At 37.4% G+C, this 22217-nt stretch overlaps 1 protein-coding gene across 2 annotated transcripts in view; it reads left to right on the top strand.

Annotated features, from left to right (window-relative positions):
- The window catches only part of MSR1 (macrophage scavenger receptor 1), a 79415-nt gene that overhangs the window by 39210 nt on the left and 17988 nt on the right, over window positions 1–22217 (top strand). For both annotated transcript variants that reach the window (XM_014786305.2, XM_087418452.1), the window contains 2 exons: window positions 1042–1131; window positions 9154–9207. In XM_014786305.2, the coding sequence (XP_014641791.1) occupies window positions 1042–1131; window positions 9154–9207 (144 nt within the window). The remainder of the gene's footprint in view (window positions 1–1041; window positions 1132–9153; window positions 9208–22217) is intronic.

Here is a 22217-nt window from a genome sequence, read left to right on the forward strand (position 1 = left end):
TTTTTACAATAGTTTATCTCAAACCACTGGACTCCAGGATGAAATATTTTATTCCACAGGAAAATAACATTTGCTTTATTTGTAATTTTCAGTCACCACATGATTTGGGGTAAAAAAAAAAAAATGGCTGTTTTCACTTAAGCATGTGAAACCCCGGGTTTGCATACATATATAATATATACCCATAAATGAATCTTTGTATACTGTACACACAGATACACACGTATGTGTATATATATATATATATAGTTACATTATTGTTTGGGATTACAATGGAATATGTAAAAAGAAGCCCATAAGAGATGGAATAATATATTCTAGAACTAGAACTCCTATTTTTTAAATAAATACTCTTTGATACTTCTTATTGCTTGAGTTGTGCTTTTTCTAGAACAAATCTTAAGAATTCAATTTTCAGCTTATACGTTTTCAGAGTTATCATTTCAGCTACAGCAAAATCCTGCCATTCAAAGATTTCTGATTAGACTATATAAGCCTTCTAGTTAAAACTCCAAAATTTTTTTTCTCATTTTTTTTTTGAGGAAGATTGGCCCTGAGCTAACATCTGTTGCCAATCTTCCTCTTTTTTTTCTTTTTTCTCCCCAAAGCCCCCAATACATAGTTGTATATCCTAGTTGTAGGTCCTTCTAGTTCTTCTATGTGGGATGCCACCTCAGCATGGCTTGATGAGCAGTGTGTAGGTCTGTGCCCAGGATCCGAACTGGTGAACCCCAGGCTGCCAAAGCGGAACGCGTGAACCTAACCACTGCACCACCGGGCCGGCCCCTCTCTTGTGCTTTTATTTGTAATAAAAATGTATTATTTTTGAAGATCTACAATGTACTAGATATACCAATGTTCTACTTACTGTTTGTATTATCTATCAATGGCACACATGAAATTTTAGGAAAGATATTTTCCCTCTATTTGGAGATTCACCTGTTTCATATTTATTAATGAAGCTAGATTGTTGCATTACACTCTCAAATCTATGTGGAAAATGAATTATTACCACTGTGTTTTTCTTCATTATCCATGTAGGTCCTCCAGGTCCTAAAGGTGATCGGGGAGCAATTGGCTTTCCCGGAAGTCGAGGATACCCAGGATCGACGGGGAAGAGCGGGAGGCCAGGTATTATGCTAACGTATATTTTCTTTATAGAATATGTAAAATAAACACCAGTTCATAGATATTTTGTTTAACTTCTTAGGTAACAAAATGGTGGTCATCATAGTATGAATAGTAGCACTCACGTGCGGTTTGTTTTGTGGTCAGAAACATTTTGAAACTGATTTCTCTCCACCTGAAGAAAGTTTCTATGTCCCTAAGGAAAGTAGTTAAAAAAAAAAAACAGGATTTATAAACTCCATGCAACCTTAAATCACCACGAAAAATGCTATCTTAGAACAAAGAGAGTGGAAAGAATGGCAAAGAAAAACAAAGTGTAAATATCTCTTTAAGCTGTATTGACCAAACCTTGTTCAATTACAGTAAGCAAAATAGAGATAGGCCCGAAATCCTACTATGCAAGATAAACTGCCTGCTATTATATATTAGTACTTAATAATCAACAGTATTTGGGCCCTTTAAAATTTACATACATGTTGATATCGTTTCTACTCCTTATGCCAGTAGCCTAAACTTGAACTGTGAACCTTGCACAGAAATTTTAGAGGGGGCAGGCTTATTGTTTCCTAATTTCAAAGTAAAGTATGACCAAGAGAGTAGAATCCTTATCACTGATTTTTGATAGATTTTTTTAGAGCAGTTTTAGGTTTATAGAAAAATTGCACAGAAAATACAAAGAGCTCCCATATACTACCTACCCACATAGTTTCCCCTGTTACTAACATCTTCCATTTGTGTGGTGCATTTGTTATAACTGGTGAAACAATATTGATACATTATTGTTAACTAAAGTCCACAGTTTATATTAGGGTTCACTCTCAGTATTGCAATGGGTTTTATCAAAGGTATAATGACACTATGTAGCCACCACTAGAGCATCATACAGAATACGTTCACGGCCCTGTGATTCAGATCCCCTGTGGCCCATCTACTCGTCACAACCCCCTTCCTCCCCAAGCCCTAGCAACCACTGATGTTTTTGCTATCTCCTGAGTTTTGCATTTTCCGGAATGTCATATTCTTAGAATCATACTGTATGTAATCTTTGCAGACTGGCTTATTCCGCTTAGCTATATGCATTTAAAGTTCTTCATATCTTTTTGCGGCTTTATATCTCACTTATTTTTAATGCTTAGTATATTCTAATGTATGGAGGTACCACAATTTTTTTATCCATTTACCTGTTGAAGGACATCTTGTTTGCTTCCAAGTTGTGACAGTCATGAATAAAGCTGCATAAGCATCCATGTGCACATTTTTGTGTGGACATGAGTTTACCTAGAAGTGCGATTGCTGGATCACATGGTAAACCTATGTTTAGTTTTGTAAGAAACTGCCAAACTGTCTTCCAAAGTGGCTGTGACATTTTGCATTCTCACCAGCAATGAATGCGAGTTCTTATTGCTCAATATCCTCACCAGCATTTGGTGTCATCAGTGTTTTGGATTTTAGCCATTCTAATAAGTGTGTTGAGGTATTTTTGATAGTATCAGTGTTTATGGACTGTGTCAATGGCAATTAGTATCGGAGAAAAATCAGCTAGCCACAAGCAAGCAACTTGCCATCAGTCTCCCCCAGAGACCCGATCACCTGAACTGAATGATGTATTTATGTACTGACCATCTCTAAAACTATCTAGCTTTAATCAGGCCTTTTTGGCAATGTGGGAAGAAGTGTGTGTGTGTTTGTTAATTTGCTTGACCTTATCTACATCGCTCAGGAATTGCTGAATTTCCTAGATGAGCAGTTTGTGTTCAATAGGTAAATATATTTAAAAACCTTGAATTTGACAAAATTGTGAAGCTACTTATAGATTCCAAGATAATTCAAAATAATTCTGAGAAGTGAGAAAACATATTTTATCTGCATTCTGTTTTCAAGTCAAAATGTTGTCTTAAGTCTATATCTATCTCAAATAGACAGACATTTATTATCCCTGGCAAATTCGTGGTAAGATTTTGTTTGGGACTCTTTCTGGAGTGATCTATTTGTAACTTCCTATTTACATTAAATAATAAGGATTAACTTTATAAATGCATATCACTATGAGCTATGAGTAAATTAGAGTTACTAATTTGTCTTTCTAGAAAGTCTATTTGAAAAGAGGAAAAGCAGCAGAAATTTTAGGAATGTTAAGAACGCCTCACTATTTCTCACAATTGTCTGTCTATTAGGCACAACCTTTCTCTCTGTGTGGTCAGAGAAGAAGATAGGAATAAATGACAGAAGAGACATGAAACTATAGCACAAATTAACTGATTTAATGAGCGATAACTGACCTCATTTATTCTGTGCCTACATTCTCTCATACAATCTGCTTGGACCTGGGGGTACAAGACAAGCTAGTTCCCCATCCTTGAAAAGTTTCCTCCCAGAAATTTCCTCACAATGACCTCTCTTCAAAAGTATAATCAAAAAGATGATTCTGTAAAGTTTATGTGATGTATCTAATCTGAGGTTGTTTGTTTTGGAGGATTAAACGTTTGTCAGAGTGGTTTGAACTTGAATTTCATGGTGGCACAGAGTCAATCCATGCATATTATTTTCTTTGCCATCTTGGAAAATACAGGGATAGCCTAGCACATATTTGAATCCTAGATTTGAATCCTACCTCCCCACTCAGTCAGCCTCTCTGTGCCTTGGTTTTGTTATCTGCAAAACAGGGCTAATAAGGGGACTCACATTTTAGAATTTCTATAAAAGTCAAATGAATTAATAGATGTCTTAAGGTGCTTCAAACAGTTCCTATCACACAGTAAGCTGTATATACAGGTTAGTTATTAGGCACAGCCTGTACAAGCTCTAGGTTTCTTCCTACTCTTAAACTCCTAGAGATCAGGAAATGCCCACTAGTCAAAGTACTTGGGAGAGTATTCACTATTCATTCACCCAATCAACACAATTTTATGAGGATTCACTGTATGCTGGAGATAAATATAGGAAAGCCACTGCCCTCAAGGAGCAGGGGACAGTAAAATACAGAAGCAATTAGCTATAATGCAATGTGGTAAGTAATAAACATTTGTGAAGTAGGACAAAATGCTATGGGAGTATAGAGTCGAGTCGTTAATTCCACACAGCAAGACATTATGGTACAGAAGAAATGGTGTTAGTGCTGACCTAAAAGATACATACAATTTCTTTAGGTCTCTGGTTCTCGAACTTTAGCAGGCATTAGAATCACCTGTAGGGCCTGTTAAACGAGCTTACTGGGATCCGCCCCTGGAGTTTCTGATTCAATAGGTCAGAGGTTGGGTTTCCTCCAGAATTTTCATTCCTCACAAGTTTCCAGGTGTTAGTGATGATGCGGATGCAGGGACCACACTTTGAGAGCCACATCTTCAGGTAAAGAAAAGGAGTGGAGGAACAGTGAAAATAAAATCAAGGGAAGAGGTAATAAATCCCTTGACGAAAGATGTCCTTAGGACATCTCTTCCTTATAAAAAGACTCAAATTCGGTAGAAATGTGACCAGAAGGGCCTCGTGCTACTTTAGTTCTACTTCAGATGAAATCAAGGACTAACACAGAATCCTTCCTCTACAAGAGCCCAAAGAAGGTGGTAAAATTAGAAATAAAATCCAATAATTGTCACAGTCTAACTAATGACACAGCCTGGACTACCTGAGTGATATTGAAAGCATTATCAGATTTCAAAGCAAAAAATTCAAGAAAGAGCACCCCTATTTATTTTCTCCTATTTTCTCTTCTGCTCTCCTTTTTTTTCCTGACCCCTCCCCCTTCCACACGTATTAAGTACCCACTATATATACAAGGTACAATGCTAGCTACAAGGAAATGAGAGGTGAATAAAACATAGTCTGTAACTGATAAGATACACAAATATGAGAAGAGACAGGGAAGACTTCATGCTTTCTCCATGCACAGCAGATCTATGGAGTAGAACATTTACAAGATCTGACGTATTTGCTTCAGAAAGCTTTGAAGATTTAACTGAAGTGTAACTTTATGTATCTTCAAAACCCCTAGAGGCCTCTGGATATAACCTTGTTAAATGAACTAGGTTTTCCACCAAGTAAACAATGCGCTTGTCCTCCAGTTAGACTCTTAGAGTCCATTCAAAGTCTGGTTCTACTAAGCGTGAGTCATGATCTTTCTTAGGAGTATCTAAATCTATAGACCATAAATAATTCATTTATTTAGTTGACAAACATTTACTGAACACTTTCTCCGTCCATTCACAAAGATATTCATAGATATTTCAATATCTGAGTTTGGAGTTCAGAGGAGAGGCGAGAGATAGAAAGACAAAGCTGTAGCGATGATCAAATAAATGTTCACTGGAATCAGTGATTTTAATAATATTTCATGGATAGACAGTGAAAGGAAGGTGCGAAGAGAAGGGGCCTAGGATAAAGCCTTAAGTAGTTCCAGAAGTACAGGCTGAGCAGAAACAGCAAAGCAGTAGATTGGAGTGAAGCAGCCAGAGTGAGGGAGAAAACCCAGGGAAGGTGGAGTGAGAAAAGCCAAAGGCAGAGGGAGTTTCAAAAGGTGGTCGAGTAAGATGAAGTGTACAGAAAGCTCTTTGCATTTGTTGTTATAAGGATGTTGCCTTTATTGGGGGCAGTTTCTGTGGGGTGGGGTGGGGTGGGGTGGAGTGGAAACCAGATTGGGGAATTCTTAGAGGTGAACTGGCGATCAGGGTTGTAGATGCCAGTAGACCCAACTCTTGAGCAGTCTGGCTCTGTAGAGCAGGAGACAGAAATCAGTTTTTTGTTTGTTGTGTTTTTTCATTTTATTTCTGTGAAAGAGAGATTTGAATATTGTTTAAATGCTGATGGCAAGATACAATAGAGGAGTGGTTGAAGACACAGGAAAGAAGGGTAGAAAGATAGTGTAAGGTTAAAGAGAAGGTTGAAGGTGAAGAACTCGGGAAACAGGAAGAAGTGTTAGGCATAGGAGGGAGATGGTCACCTCTGAAATTGAAATAGCTGCAAAGAGTGTGGCTGAGCTAATTATGGCATGTATGTGAAAATGGCTAAACTAGTGTTCAGCTCTTGAGAGGGGCACTAGAAAATGCTTGAAATCATGATTTATTGAAATTACCTCCTATTATATTTACTTTAAAGTTGGAATGTCAGTATATTACATACTATTTACTTCTTATTTTTCAATGACTTTCAGAAATATAAGTCCTTTATTTTTTATTGAAGAGTGACATATATGACAGGAGATCGTTAACTCCAGGTTTTGACTAAGCTCTTGGGCTCGTTTTTTAGCCAAATGTATCTTTCTAAAGGAGGGATACACTCTCATTCTCTAGAATGTTTTTGATGTGTTCAAGTGTGGGAAAAGATTTCCAAGTGTCATCTGTGAGGTAATCTCTGAATCATGTAAAATTACATAAAATTTGTATTTGCTTATAAGAAGAAGGTAATTTTCATTTTCCTGTAATTAAATAAAAGGGTGATGTAAGATAAAAAAGCAAAACAAAAAAGAAAATTAATTTTTTCTTTATTAGAGAATCCTAGTGTTGGGGCCAGCATGGTGGCACAAGCGGTTAAGTGCGTGCACTCGGCTGTGGCGGCCCGGGGTTCGCCGGTTCGGATCCCGGGCACGCACGGATGCACTGCTTGGCAAGCCATGCTGTGGCGGTGTCCCATATAAAGTGGGGGAAGATGGGCACGGATGTTAGCCCAGAACCAGTCTGCCTTGGCAAAAAAAGAGGAGGATTGGCAGATGTGAGCACAGGGCTGATCCCCTCACACACACAAAAATAGAATCCTAGTGTTATCAACGCTTAAGTGGGTCATTGACTTGATGCTCTGGCTTGAGCATTTCTGTTCTTAAAATGCCCAAGACAAGTTGCAGCATGAAAAGATTTTCAAGAATAATACACAGTCTCCTCCTTTTTCCTAACTGTGAAAATAATGCTGAAATGATAAAATTAAGCTTGTTTATTATATTATCTTCTCTGAAAAGAATTAGAACTGATCAGTGATACTCTTTTAATTCCCCTCTCTCCCAATTTTTTTTTTAACTATCTTAGACTTTTCCTTTTGAGAAATCTGAAACTCTGGGATTATATGTCTTAAAAGTATACCATCAAAAAAAATACAAAAGGTTTTGGGTACTCTGTGCTAAATCAATGATTTTTGCCAATTTAACATTACCTGAAATGACTGAATCATAACTAAAAAGTGAATTTAATGATGTACAATGTAATCACATATGCAAGGCAATTAGAGGCATTCTTTTTATAATCCTTTGATGAGGAATGGTTGGCATTTCATGAACTCTTCAAAATAGAACTTTAATTGGAAATTAATACTTTTTAAGTGTGAAGTCTGAATTCTCATGTTACTCATCACAGGTTATTTTATATTTTTGAATCTGGTAAATTAGGGGTCAAAAAATCTCCTCTAAGAGGTGAATAAGGGCAACTGTTCAAAAACAAAGCACAGATGAAGAGGAAGTCAACTAGAGAAACAAACAAAAAATAAAACCCAAAATAAAGATTAAAACTTTAAAATAAAATTAAAAATAATTGTGCCATATAAAGTGAGCTGAAGGACCAGCTCCTGTGGCCTAGTGGTTAAATTCAGTGTGTTCCGCTTAGGCGGTCTGGGTTCAGTACCCGGGTGTGGACCTACATCACGCAGTGGCCATGCTGTGGTGGTCACTCACATACAAAATAGAGGAAGACTGGTAACAGATGTTAGCTCAGGATGAATTTTCCTCAGGGGAAAAAAAAGTGAACTGAGATGAAAAAGTCCTTTCATTCACTGAGAATAAAATCACAGAGAGAGGGTTCTAGCTAAGCTTTGGGAGATGTTATAAAACACAGAACAGTAATAAGAGCTACTGTCTATTATGGGCAAGGTGCTTCATGAGTATTTTTGCTAATTTTCAAGACAACTCTGCAATGGAAAGTATTATTTTTTCATTTGACAGAAGAATAAGCTTTAGCTTATTATAAAGACTTATTCAGAGCCACTTACCTAGTAAGTGGCAGAGCAAAATAATTCAAGACAGGGATTTGTAAATGACTGTTATTATTCCAAAGCCCATGATTTTTAACCTATGTCCTTTGACCTCCTGGATGGAAAGTTCTTGATTTTGTCAGGGAGAATCAAGAACATTAACAAAGATTTTGACTTAGAGACAGACAGCACTATGACCAGTCCTACGTTTATGCCACAAAGGTGGTTACTTGCAAAGTAGATATCTGAGGAGTGTTGGAAGAAGAATCGATAAGCAAAAACAACACTACTCTCATGAGATGAAATTGTCACCATTAAAATCTCTTGATACCAAAGGACAATCTTCCGGATATACCTTTAAAAGTGGAACTGTGGGTGAAATAGCAACCCATTGGCAAAGACTAAGCTCCTAGCAATGTTTCCATATGTATTTGAAGTCCTGATCCACACATAAAATGACACCATTTGTACCACACCCCTATGTAAATGGCTGAGGTTTCTCAAAGCCAAAAGGTACTAGCCCAGAGGCTTCGATGCCCCTCAGACCTTCCTAGCTTTCCCCAGGACTGAGGTAATCAGGGTCTTGGCACTCCCAGAAATTCATTCACAGCCCAGTCTTTGGGATGCTCCCCGCTAAAGAAAGGGAAAACAAGATAGAGAAGTTGTAATGGGAATAGAAAAGCAAGGTTTAGGATGAGATGGACGACACCAGGCTTCCTGGGAGAGGGAGGAAGGCACAGTCAAAGGCTGAGGAAAAAAAATGAATAAGCACAAAACAAACTGCTAAACTGCTTACACCTCAGTTTTGCCTGCCTTTAGGAAAATGAAACATTTAATGCCCTTGTAAAAAATTTGAGATAATGTGTAAAGGACCTACCCAGAACAATGCCAGTTTCATAACACGGCCTCTAAAATGATAGCTATGACTATTATTACCATCATCAACATTCTTATATTTGAATATCTGTAGGTTGTTATAAGTTAATATTCTAGATTACCTTGTGATGCCTTTTCTTCATTTAAAGCAAGCATTGTGAACTGCCCTAATTTTAAAAAGTGGTTTTTTTTGCTTTTTTTTCCAAGGAAATCCTGGACAAAAGGGCCAGAAGGGGGAAAAAGGCAGTGGAAACACGCTAAGTAAGTTTATAGTTTCTTGCTTTTTTGTGTGCCTTTGTAATAAACCAGTTGTGATAGTAGCGGTCCGGGTTTGAGGCAAATGTTGGGAACTTCAGCATCAATCCATAGAGATTCTGTGGAAGTCAGTCACAGTTTTCTACAAACAGAGCATACTAATTGGACTAAAACAAATAGATTAAATTATACAACTCTTTGAATCTCATTACCCATTTGTATTTTGTTTTTGTGGTGAGCACGATTTTCTAAAAGTTCCTCGTGGAAAATTGTTCAATTTTCAAGTGAATTTCTATCTGCTGAAGGAAAATCGAGCTTATGAATAGAAACAATTACAGCCTCCTTATCTACTAACTGAGCTAACTGAAATGTTACATATAGGAATTCGGACAATCTAAGAACCTTCACAGGCTAATTCTCTGACGGCTGGGGTTTTTGTGTTTGGTTTTATTTTGCTAAAAATTTGAGAAGTGGTATTCTATACCCTAGACCTTCAAAACTGCAACAGAATAGATTTCACAACAGGGATCTTTGTTGATGGAAAGCTGATCTCATGTTGCAATGTAGAGAATCTGTAAATTGGACCTTAAAAACTAAATATTAGATGAGATGTCTTCAATATGCCGTCTTATTATAAGTCAATTGTTGTGTGTCTAGGCCCAATCTACACAGCTATAGTGAAAGGATTATGAAAAGAATTGAGAAATCCATGCTTGAGTTCTCAGAATCCAAGTGTTCCTCCCCTGGATTCCCAATAGGATCCGCATGCGATGTGTGTGTGTGTCTGTGGGAATAGCGGGCACACACAGAATCATAACCGTTACCCATCAGGGGTCTGCTTTAGAGAGATTATGGCAAATCCTTTAATGTCCCAAAAATCTAGCAGTTTTCCATTGTAATTATTTTTTTTAAAAAAATACATACTAATTTTTCTGCTTTAGCAAAAATAATTATTTTAACCTAATACTGTGTATGGATGGATGCCACATTTAGACAACTTAGGGTCACCATCATGATTGCCATCCATTAAAGTAGAGTGTAACCACATGGTACTTTCCACCATCGTTGACTCGTTGATCCATCTTTGCTCCTAAATTGAACAACACAGAGTATTGTGTCTCCTCAAAGTGCTTTCGCATTATTCAATGAATATCAGTGTTATTATTATATTAAGATAATAGAAACATTAGTATATATTTTCTCCTTTGTGTCCATTTATCCTTTCATGTGATCAGTTTTGTCTGCTGTATACTTTTTATTCCACTTCCCCTTTCTCCTTATCCTTCCATTGATTTTCAGTTGAGCTCCTTGCGTAACTCTCTCTTCCCAGTCTTCATGTTTTTCTCTCTCTTTCTCTCTACCTTTATCTTTATCTTGGTTCTTCTTTATCTTCTTTTCTCCTTTTCCTGAGACTTTCTCCGAGCTTCTTAACCTTGACTCTGGTCAAGCTTGGCAAATAAGGGACTTCTTTATTTGTAGTCTGTAAACTGAACGCTCACACTGTCTTCTGTTACCTGAGGTTATCAAATGCTTTGAACATTTTTTTCAGATATGTTCGAAAATGTTTTCAGTTACAGATATTTTTATGGCTGTTTTGGCGTTTATGTACATACTTGAAGAAAGCAATAAGAGAGATATTTTCATGTATAAGTGTATATAGCCTCCAGATTCCCCTCTATGCTCACTCCGCCATAGAGTATATAACTCTATAATGTTTCAAAGAGAGAATAATATACACAAACATCTATACATCATGTTCTGCTTTTTCCTTATTTAAGTTAATATGCCAGTCATCTGCTCATGTCAATACATATGTCTCTACCTCTTTTCCCTCAATGGCTGCACATTATTCCATTATATAGCAATACTGTAATTACCATAATATATCATTCAATCCCCTAGTCATGAACACTTGATGGTTTTTGTTTTCTTTGATTTGGCTTTAATCAACAATGCTACATTCAGCATTCTCATACATGATCTTGTAGGAATACTTTTTAATAGAAAATTTGCTAAAAGTAGAATCAATAATTCAAAGGTGATATGCACTTTACAATTTGATGGATTCTTACAAATGGCTCCAAAAAGGTTGTACCAATTTATTCTGTATCAAAGTGCCTGGTTCCCCACATCTTCAATTAATTCTGATTAGTGAAAATTTATGTTGAATTATTTTAGTATACATTTTTTTATGTTTTTAAGGCATAATTTAAATATAATAAAAATAATCATTGATTTCCTCTTTTATATATGTGTCAGGACCAGTATAACTCCCTGATCGTATTAGGGCAGGGCCCTTTTAAGATCAGGTGGGTTGGGCAGGACACCCTCTGCTACCATCTTATTAAAAGGCCCTTCACCTCTGGACAAGTCATCAGCACAGCTGACTCCAAGATCCCTTTGTGACTCCTCCCAACGACCTTGGTTCCCGTATGGTGCCCGGCTTCCGCATGGCTTCTTCTCCTGGCCCTTGGTGCTGTTTGGGCCTCTGTTCCCACGTTCATACCTCTGCCCTCTCCAGTATCTCACCATCACCATCCCTTGCACTCCTAGCTGGGATGCTTCCCAGGTACTGACTGGCAGGCTGCTCCTGCCAGTCCTCAGAGACAGGCTAGGAGCCCTCTGCCACCCGTTCCACTAGTGTCTTGCTGAACCCAATTTAACTCATTGACTTCCAGGAGAAATCTCATGGATACTGATTATACGTGAGTTCTTTCCATTCAAAAACACTATTCTCAACCAGAGATAGGGATGACGTTAAAGAAAATCCATTTGTTCATTCACTCATTCATTCATTCATTCATTCAGCATATGTTCATTACAGCTCCTCCTGCAGCTGGATATAACAGCTAATAAAATAGCTATTGTCTCTGGCCTTAAAGAGTTAATTGTCCCTGAAAGACATAGTCATGTATAGAGGCAATTATCCAATACAGCAGAGTTATACTGGGGAAAACAGGGCTCTATAGGTGTTTGGAGGAGATCAAGATTTTTGAATTCCTTAGGATATCAAAAAGGTAAAATCATTTTGATTTGCTTAGTTTACCTTCTTTTCTTCTTATTCTCCAAATTACAGCGTATTTTTTTCAAATTTTATAATGAAGTAAAGTGGATCTTGGACAGTACATTCAACACATTTGAACCAGAAAACAAAACTTGTTTCCTCGAATTACCTGACCATTTCAAGCAAGAATATTTTGATCATGAAAAAATAATGCTGATAATTTTTTATTCTAAAAATCTCTTTGTATTTTATGCTTTAGATATCCACTATAGATCCTGGAGAAAAAGAAATATTTCAGTAGAACTAGAAATATTTTGTGTGAGTGAAGAAAGGGTCAAAAATGAGAAAGGAGAAAAGGTAGGAAAAGGCAGGAGAAAAAAAAGGAATAGGAAAAATGTGGGATTCCATGTTATTTTTGAATGTCTCTCTATTAATTAACATATCATATTTTCACAACTCTGCTTTGCTTCCAAGTTTAGCACAAAGTCCCAGAATTCACAGCCTTGAGGTTCTAGGAGAATTCTAAGTAGTGTGTCTAGGTGTATATCACTGCTTCCATTCCCTCCCCTGTAAGATAGATATCTTGACACCTACCTCACAGGGTTGTTGTGAGGATCACATAAGATACTGTGTGTATGAAGATGCTCTGTAAAATCATAAAGTGCTTTAAACATGTAAGGTATGGTTCACAGTGGTCTCTCCAAACTGGAACTGCTGTTCTTCACTGGTATAATGCAAATATTTTAAATCTGTAATCAGGAGTGAGCAAAATGAAAATGCAAGAAGCCAAATAAATGTCATGGACAAAAAGAGAGATGCTAGAGAATAAGATGAGATTTTACATTTGCTAGAACAAGGCAAGTGTGACCAGATCACAAATCAGCGAGTTTGTCTGAGCTGAGCAGCAGAGTGTAAGTTATAAATAAAAGAAGCCACTGAACGGAGTGTATGCCACAGGCCAGAAGCTGTCAACGGAGGTCAGAACAAAATGTCAGGCTAATAAAACAAGAGTCCAGGCTCTGAAGGACAAAGCATGAGTCCAAGATGCTGTTGATGAGAAAGTTCCAAGAAGGGTTAGAACAAATTAGAGTTATCAGTGATCCTCTGGGTCTGTGCCTGAGTGACACCAAAGTCTCCAGGAAAAGAAGTGAAGGGGAGGAGAATTAGCCAGTCATCAGATAGTTCTAAATATTAGCCAACTCGCAACACTGGCTAGCCAGTTAATGCAAACATCTGGAGATTAGTTGGATCTCGTCATCCATGGTTTAATTGAATGTGGCTTCCTACCCCACTCTGCGCTGGGGGACAGGTGGAGCCTGGGAGACCTCTTCTCTTGCCAGCAGGCCTTGGTCCACATTGGCCACAGAATGGCCCTGATTCCAGAGATCCTGGGAGACAATTCCAGGAGATTCAGTTCATAAGTTAGCTGGTACCCTAAACCACAAATAGATTTTTTTTTTAAAGCTTCAGTGCATGGTTGTGTATCCTACTTGTTAGTTTAGTTCTCCATGTGAGCCACCGCCACAGTATGACATCTAACAGATGGGTGGTGCAGTTACACGACCAGGAAATGAACCCGGGCTGTGGTGGTGAGAGAGCCGAATCTTAACCACTAGACCACCAGGACTGGCTCTACAAATGGATTCTTAAGTCTGTGAAATACTAGCCTGAACGTTCCAAATTAGGGGAGAAAGGCATCTCTTCTCTCTTAGACAAAAAAAGGTGCTGAATGCCCAGTTCAAATGCATAAATTATGCCAACTTTAATAATGTATAAAGAAGAGAAATCAAGACCGCACCAAGCTCTAACGGCCAGTCATAAAGTTTGTCTGCTGCGTTCTCACTCTAACTTGGAAGGGTAAGTGTTTCAGTCAAGCAAAAGAATTTCTACCATACAATGAAACACTTTGTGTGAGGTTCTGTCCTAAACATACCAGTTACTAATGTCTCATTTGTTGGTATTTTGTACTTTGCTCGCGCCCAATGAAACTATAACTAAGATGTGAATTTAGAGTAAGTATCTTACTTTGAAGCTCATACAAATGTTATGAAGTATCAATTTGTCTTTCATGTGATTTCTACTGGGGACTCAATACAATCTTAAGTGAATTCTGATCTTTCTCAAAGCATTGAATTCATAGTAAAGTCTTCTCCTCCAATCACTAAATAATTATAATAATGAGCATTTAGAGAACATTGGCTGTGCACCAGCGGCTTTTCATGCAGTATCTCATCTAATCCTCAGAAACGCCTTTGAGGTAAGTACTATTACTATTCCCATTTAGAAACTGAAGTTTACTGCTAATAAGTGGAAGAACAGAAACTCAAAGCCAAGTGGATGACTCTCCAAAGCCCGTTTGTAACTATGACTCCGTTCAACACTCCCACACTAGTTTTATGTATTTTTATATATAAATACCACAAATATGTAGTATGGAGGGTGTGGAGAGAGGAAGAAGGAAGAGAGAGAAAGAGATTTGCAATGAAAATTTGGTTTTCTAGAATAGAAATACTAATTTGAAGACCCTAAGGGGATGAAAATTCTTCCAGTATGACTTCCATTAGGTCAAATTCCAAAAATCATTCTCAATTATTCTTTATTTGTTAATGTTTCCACCTTCATCTACTGCTCTAACTACTACCTCCAGTCTCTCCCCCAAGTCTATGACTCAAAAACAGTCTCCCAGGAATGCTCACAAAGCTTCCATTATCAGTAATGAAAGGTACTTACATGCACCAAGGGAGGGAGCTACCTGTTAATGTGCTATCTTTATTTCAGTAACTGGCACAATTTTAGCAGTTTTCAGTATAATTTGGCTGCTTTGATGTCTCTCTTCTTTTACTGTGTCTTGTTTTCAGCTTCTCACTGTACTTTTCCCAGCAGTACCAGTTATGATTTAGCAAAGCAGAGGACACTTGAGCAGTGACGGCTCCAGGTAACTTAGAGGAATGCTGCTCATGCTTGACGGTTATGTGGTGTTTAAAGCTTTATATAATTCCACAAACTGTTGCTAAAACACATAGTGTTCCATTAACACAATAGATGTGTTCCTTAATAGTGTATATAACTAATATGTCTTGTAAATTGAAATAGAGATTTAAATCAGTAATGGATCCAGTGGTTAGCACTTAGCCTGTTCGGTCCCTATCCCGGCTGACTCTCACAGCCTGACTTTCACCAGAGCCAATTAGAAGGGGAAAAAAATAATCAGCACAGCTGCAGCCAAGTCTTTTGCACCAGCAAAATTTGAAATTCATCCAGTTATGTGCCAGAATGCAGATGGAGGAGAGAGACCCAACATGCCACTTCCTATTCCTCGACAATCTGAGGACCAAGTGGCTTACCTGCCCCCCTTCAGAGAGCTAGGTCCTGGCTTCCTATTCTGCAGTAAATTTAGTCTTAACGCTAACACAAGATCGTCTGTTTTCTTCCAATTAAAGCACCTTCCGAGAGAGTATAGGTTCACAACCTATTACTTGCCCTCCTCAACCCGGCTTCTTTGGAAATGCACTGCCCTGCAGTTACTTGCTTGCATGTGAAGTGTCCAAGAAATATCTCCCATTGTGGCTTGACCTACACTCTTGACTCTTTCCTGGGGGCTATAGTTATTCCCATTTCCTGTTTCCCCTGAATTCTTACTCACATCCTGCTGGACCCACTGCAAAGTAAAATACCTGAATCTCAGCAACCTTTCAGATGCTCATTACTGGGAACTATTTAAAGGAATCCTAATGTGAATTCTTCCCCCAAGTGAAAAACACCCTATTTCCTAGTGATGTTTTGTGTAATTCTGAATTTTCATTTCCTAGAAATGTTGAAAGATAGGTAAATTCTTTTAACTGAATACAAATACAAATATTCAGTGTCTGTGCACAATATTTTCACAAAAACTCTACATGGCCTATAGCATAGTTCATTTGTTTCCTATAAAATGATTATTTGTTCTATTCCAAAACATCTTCCACCCCAAGCTCTCTCTTGTTATATTCTCATTTAGTCCTGTTACCTACTGTATCACCTGTACCTAGGAACACTATTTCTTCACCAAAACAACATGTAGTGTATTAATCACAGAGAGTAGCCACGTGAATAATTATTATTACTGTATTGAGACATGGGGTAGGTCCTTATTTAAATACTTATATCGTTTTTTAATAAGAATCTTCTAAGCCTTTGAAGTAGGTATTTCAGTGACAAAGTGATTATTTTGTTAAAGAAAGATTTCTAATCTATTCAGATCACAACGTAGTGGGTATGGCTATTTAATTCTCATTTATAAATTAAAAACAAAGCCTATATTTTCAAGTTTATACTCATTGAGGTACTCTGTTTCTCATTTCATTTGAAAATAATCAAAAACACAAAACAAAGTGAAAAAAAAGGGAAGTATGTTAACCTGCTTGAGTTGCCAAAACAGAATACCACAGACTAGATAGCTTAAACAATAGAAATTTATTTTCTCACAGTTCTGGAGACTGGAAGTCCAAGATCAAGGTACCCTCAGGACACCACTCCTACTGGATTAGGGTCCCACCCATGTGACCTCAATTAACCTTAATTATCTCCTTAGACGCCCTATATCCAAATATAGACACATTGAGGGGTTACGACTTCAGCATATGAATTTTGGGAGATACAATTCAATCCGTAGGAGTAATGTATCAAGAACTGATCTCAGTGTCTCTGGGCAGTCTCATGTTAAATCTTGGCAGTGCAGGGCTGCAACTGTTTCAGAAGGAGGAAGATCCTTCCTTGGTTGTCTTTGCCTGTTTTTCTGTCAGTCTGTTCTTAAAGGCAGGGCCTAAATTCTACCATAAATAAATTTGAAATGTTTTTATGTTTTTATGGTTATGAGAGCAATTTCAATTTTATTTTTTTGCCAATATTGTGTTTTCACATTCAGTGGTGTTCTTTTACATTATGATGTTTCATGAAATAATGAAAATCGATAGGGTAATGCAATTTAAGTAGACAGTAACCAATGATGCTGAGACAAACAGAATGACCCGGGAAACTACTTCTAATGTTCTTTGTCAAATAATCGTCATCTATGTATTTGTAAGAACTTTTTAAGTAGAAAATAACAGAAACTTGCTTAATCAAGAAACAGAATCTATTGGCTCACATAATTAAGAATTCCAAGAGACAGGTTTGCTTCAGGTATGGCAGGATCCAGGACTTCAAACTAAGTCATTTGGACTCTCTCTTTTTCTTTATGTTTGTTATATTCATTTGTCAAGTAGGCTCTTGCTATGCCACATTATCTTCAAATATGGCCATGTTTGAGAAAGAATGACACCATCTTTCCCTCAAAAAACTCTTGTTGTCTCTCCTTGGATCCTGAGTTTTCCCTTAACTAACTACGGTAGTGTCTAGAGAGTGGGGCACACTCATTGCCCAACCAAATGAGGTAAATACTGAGTGATGGGTTAGGCAGGACCACCACTTCAGAATCTCAGAGTGCAGGGTAAAGGGCCCTGAAAAAGTGGATCAATATAATTGTGTTGTTCAATAATATATATTAATATTCTTGCTAATTGCTACTGGGCAGCAATGTATTAGGTCAATTCTTCCATAATGTGAAAGGTTAGAACTCTCTAAGTAATCACACTATGTTCTAGTATTGTTCTAGCAATTGTTCTCAGGCTGTGGTGAGCGTTGCAATGACCTCTAAGGATTTTATCATATACAGATGGCTAGACTTGACATATAGAGATTCCAGTTTCAAGGGTTTGAGTTGTGGACAGATGTATGTGATTTCCAAAATCTCTCCTTGGGATTCTGAAGCACAAAGTAGTTGAGAAACTCTTCTCTAATCTATGATACTTTTGTGCCTCCATCGTTAGGCTAGAAATTCCCAATCATTAAGGTAGAAATATGAACTCTTAAGAAACAATAATATTAATAATATCAATAATACCTATAATACATAGAGTGACCCCTCTGTGCCAGGCACTTTGCAAAGCACTTTGTATACCTCATTTACCTAATCCTCACAAAGAAATTATCACACTGTTGTTTCTCCCATGAGAATTTAGAACAGTTAAGTAACCTGTGCAAAATCATATAGCAGTATATGTGGTGGGTCTGCAGTTTGAATCTTGGTTTATCTATCACTTAGGTACAATATATTGCACCTTAACCTGATTTTCCCTCTCAAATCTCTTCAGAGTACATGCATGAACTAAAGTAATTCTCACAACAGTCCTGTAAGATAATTATAAAAGATGCCATAACAAATGAACTAATTAAAGTACAAAGAGGAAAAAAGTATGTCCAAAGTCATAAAGCAAGTTTGTAGCACAGCCAGGACTAGAGCCCTGGTCTGCTGACTTCTAGCCTAGAGAAGCATCATGTTTCATGATATGGATCCTGCCTCTTCTCTGATGAGTAAGCCCTGAGACTCTCTCTTGAAATAGAGCATTTAGTACCTCCATCTAACAAAGAACCCAAATGTTGAGATACACCATATTTTACAATTGTTTTCTGTTTTTCTTTCTGTTATTACCCAAACAAAATATGCCATCCTATGTTTTTTTCTTGTTTCCAAGGGTATGTACTCTGATTACAGCAGAATAGTCAAGATTTAAGCTAAGCAAATGGAAGCAATGTTTTTGCAGGAGGGAAACAGCTTCTTTGTTGGATTTTTAAGGCATCAAGTAATCTGTCTTAAATGTCTCTGGCCTCAGCTGTTGGCACAAATTATGGCCTCTCCTGTTGAGTGAAGAGGTAATGAAGACAGTACACACTATCGTCTTCTACCAATTCCAATAAGTCAATTTGATAACAGCCTGCAGAGTTCTAAACAGTTATGAGCATAAACAAAATATAGCACAAAATGCCAAGGAGAATCTATGTTATCTTCCAATTTACCTCCCAATCCAATTCAAGGGGCAAACACTCAGTTATTTTGGAAAATTATTTTCTCTTTGTAAAAAGTCAGAAAATCTGTACTGAACTGTCAGCCATGTCAGTAACTGAACAGATTAAAATTTAGTGGGCCAAATTTGAGACATTTTTCTCCATGATTCACAGCTCAAATCCCCTACAGTCTATGATTTCACAGGTTCCTAGAATAAATTTCAGAATGAAATATAATTAATAATTCTGTCACTACCACTTACATAGTAGTTTATAGTTTAAAATATATTTTTTCACATATTATCATATTTGAACCCTCAATCCTAAGAGGTACGTGTTATTGTATTTGTTTTAAAAATGGGCAAATGAAGGGTCAAAGAGATTAGATCACTTATCAATGTCTCAACAGCTTATAAAGAGCGATATGAGGACATTTGTGAGGTTGGCTGAGGCCTATGTTTTCAGAAATCAGAAAGAATGATAACGTAACTTATGCTATTTTATGATGTGAGTTTTCTAAATTAGCTCTGTTCAGTATCTTAAAGGATGACTTGATTATTTTTATGCCCTAGAGTTTTAAGTAAAGAGCAAAATGTTACATTTTAACTACCCTATAAATAGGTAAATAAAATTCCCCTTTATAAATTTTTAAAAGTCCTCCTAAGTCATTACAGAAACTAAGACTCACTTAGAAATGAAGTATTAAATAATAACAAGATTGATGTAAAATGATAACAAAATCCCAAAATACGAACACGGTTCTGTGAAGAAAACAACATGCTCTTTGAAATGCAGACATGTTTATTTAATTGGCAATTTGATAATCCAGTGGTAGAAGCAACATTATAGCTCGTGATCCTCTGAAGAGAACTTACACTAACAACCATGCTCTGCTTTTCTTCTCTCACTCAACTGTTCACTTTTGTTTGTTTTTTCTCCACATAAGCTTATTAATCATCACATCCCTGTGGGGATTTGTACAACTAGGAAGATATATTTTTTAAACACCAAGTTCTTGTTACATCTTAAATATTTACCACTTCTTTTAGCAGGAGTATTTTAAAGTCCTGTCTGATGATTCAATTCCCAAACTGACAAACTATAGGAAATAATAGCCTTCTTCTACTCTTTGATTTTCATACATTGAAGTAATTTACTCTTACTCATAATTAAGTTAGATTTACTCAGCATCATCTGAGTTTAGTACAGTTTATTATTATTATTTTTTTTTTTGTGAGGGAGATCAGCCCTGAGCTAACATCCATGCTAATCCTCCTCTTTTTGCTGAGGAAGACCCGCTCTGAGCTAACATCTATGCCAATCCTCTTCCTTTTTTTTTTTTTTCCCAAAGCCCCAGTAGATAGTCGTATGTCATAGTTGCACATGCTTCTAGTTGCTGTATGTGGGACGCGGCCTCAGCATGGCTGGAGAAGCGGTGCGTCAGTGCACACCCTGATCCCAACCCCGGGCCGCCAGTAGCGGAGCGCGCACACTTAACCACTAAGACACGGCGCCAGCCCAGTACAGTTTATTTTGAAGCAACAGATTCTCAATGTTTGGTTATTCAGCAGTTGAACTCTGGGTGTTCAGTATAATCATGATTGACTTTGCTAATGAATTTCAGTGTAACCAAAATATCTACTGCTCAGCTATTTTGCAGTCCTCAAATCTTGGAGGTCAGTTTGTCCTTTAACATTGAATTAAAGTTGGTTGAGCACCAACTTCATATTCTAAGGCAATTCCAGTGTCTCCTATCTAAAATAGTTTGATGAAAATACAGAAAAATTATATTCCTCCATGTCTCTTCATTCAAATCCCTGCCACTTCTGTGATAGTGGGTTTAATAGTGTTTCTAAAAATTCATGTCCATCTAAAACCTCAAATGTGACCCTATTTGGAAGCAGAGTCTTTGCAGGTGTAATTAAGAGAAGAGGAGGTCATATTGGATTCAGGTGGGCCCTAAATCTAATGACTGGCATTTTTATAAGAAGAGGAGGACACAGAGAGACACAGTGAAGATGACCATGTGAAGACGAAGGCAGAGACTGGAGTGATGCAGTTACGAGCCAAGGAATGCCAAGAATTGCCAGGGGTCATTATAAGCTAGGAAAAGGCAAGGAAGGATTTCTCCCTAGAGCCTTCAAAGGAAGCGTGGCCCTGCTGACATATTGATTTCAGACTTCTGGCCTCTAGAACTGTGATAGAATAAATTTCTGTTGTTTTAAGCCACACAATTTGTGATCATTTGTTGCAGTACCCCTAGGAAATTAATATACCGAGGCATCTTTGGCTGGTACTTTCTCTCTACTTCACTCATTCCAACAATGAGCACTACATTGCTCCCTTCATTTGAGGAAGTGCCCTAGCTCCACCTGGGGATCTGAGAGAATTTTACTAAAGATTTCTGCATAACAGGAACATGTGAGCAGAAGAGTTTACAACTTAAAGTTGAACCATAGACTTCACTGCGTTGAAATTCCCAGCTAACTTAGACACCAAATTTTCCTCCCTGGCCATTCTCCTCAATCTCTCTCCTGCCATCAGAATACTTTCGCACACTCCCTCTCCACTGAAATTCTCTCTCTCTCTGTTTTCTCCTCTTTACCTTGTCTCGGGATTTCCAAAATACTTGTCTCCCTTGACTTCCAGAGTAAGAGTCAAAATCCGTTACACGTTTTTTCCAGAGAAATTTAACCTCTTTCTCCAAACATCTGATATCCAATTATGCCTTTCATAGCTAAATACCTCCCGATTGTGCCTTTGACAGCTAAATACCTCATTAAGCTAATTATCTTAAATAAAAAAGTCAATTCCCTTTCTAAGGAATTTTGCCATATTGCAAGGACTTCCAGGTCAACTTGCAACAAGATTTTTTTTTTAATTTCTTTTTTACATTTGGAACTCAAATATAATAATTACCACTGTAATAAATTTAACCCTAAATCCTAATTCCAATAAATGATACAAAAAAGAAAACATTTACTTCTACTACAGTAGCAGTGACGGACCCATGCAAAGAAGCCCCCAGAGTTCACATGCTTCCTGACTTCTCTTTTCAGATCAGAATTTTGTCTAATAGAGGTCAGTAGATTCATATTATCCTTTTCCTAACTTTTAAGGAAAGATGTATATGAAGCACTTCTATAATTTA

This window comes from Ceratotherium simum, chromosome 28 (assembly GCF_057802395.1).
Source record: "Ceratotherium simum simum isolate JZ-2026a chromosome 28, ASM5780239v1, whole genome shotgun sequence".
NCBI classification, from domain to species: domain Eukaryota; kingdom Metazoa; phylum Chordata; class Mammalia; order Perissodactyla; family Rhinocerotidae; genus Ceratotherium; species Ceratotherium simum.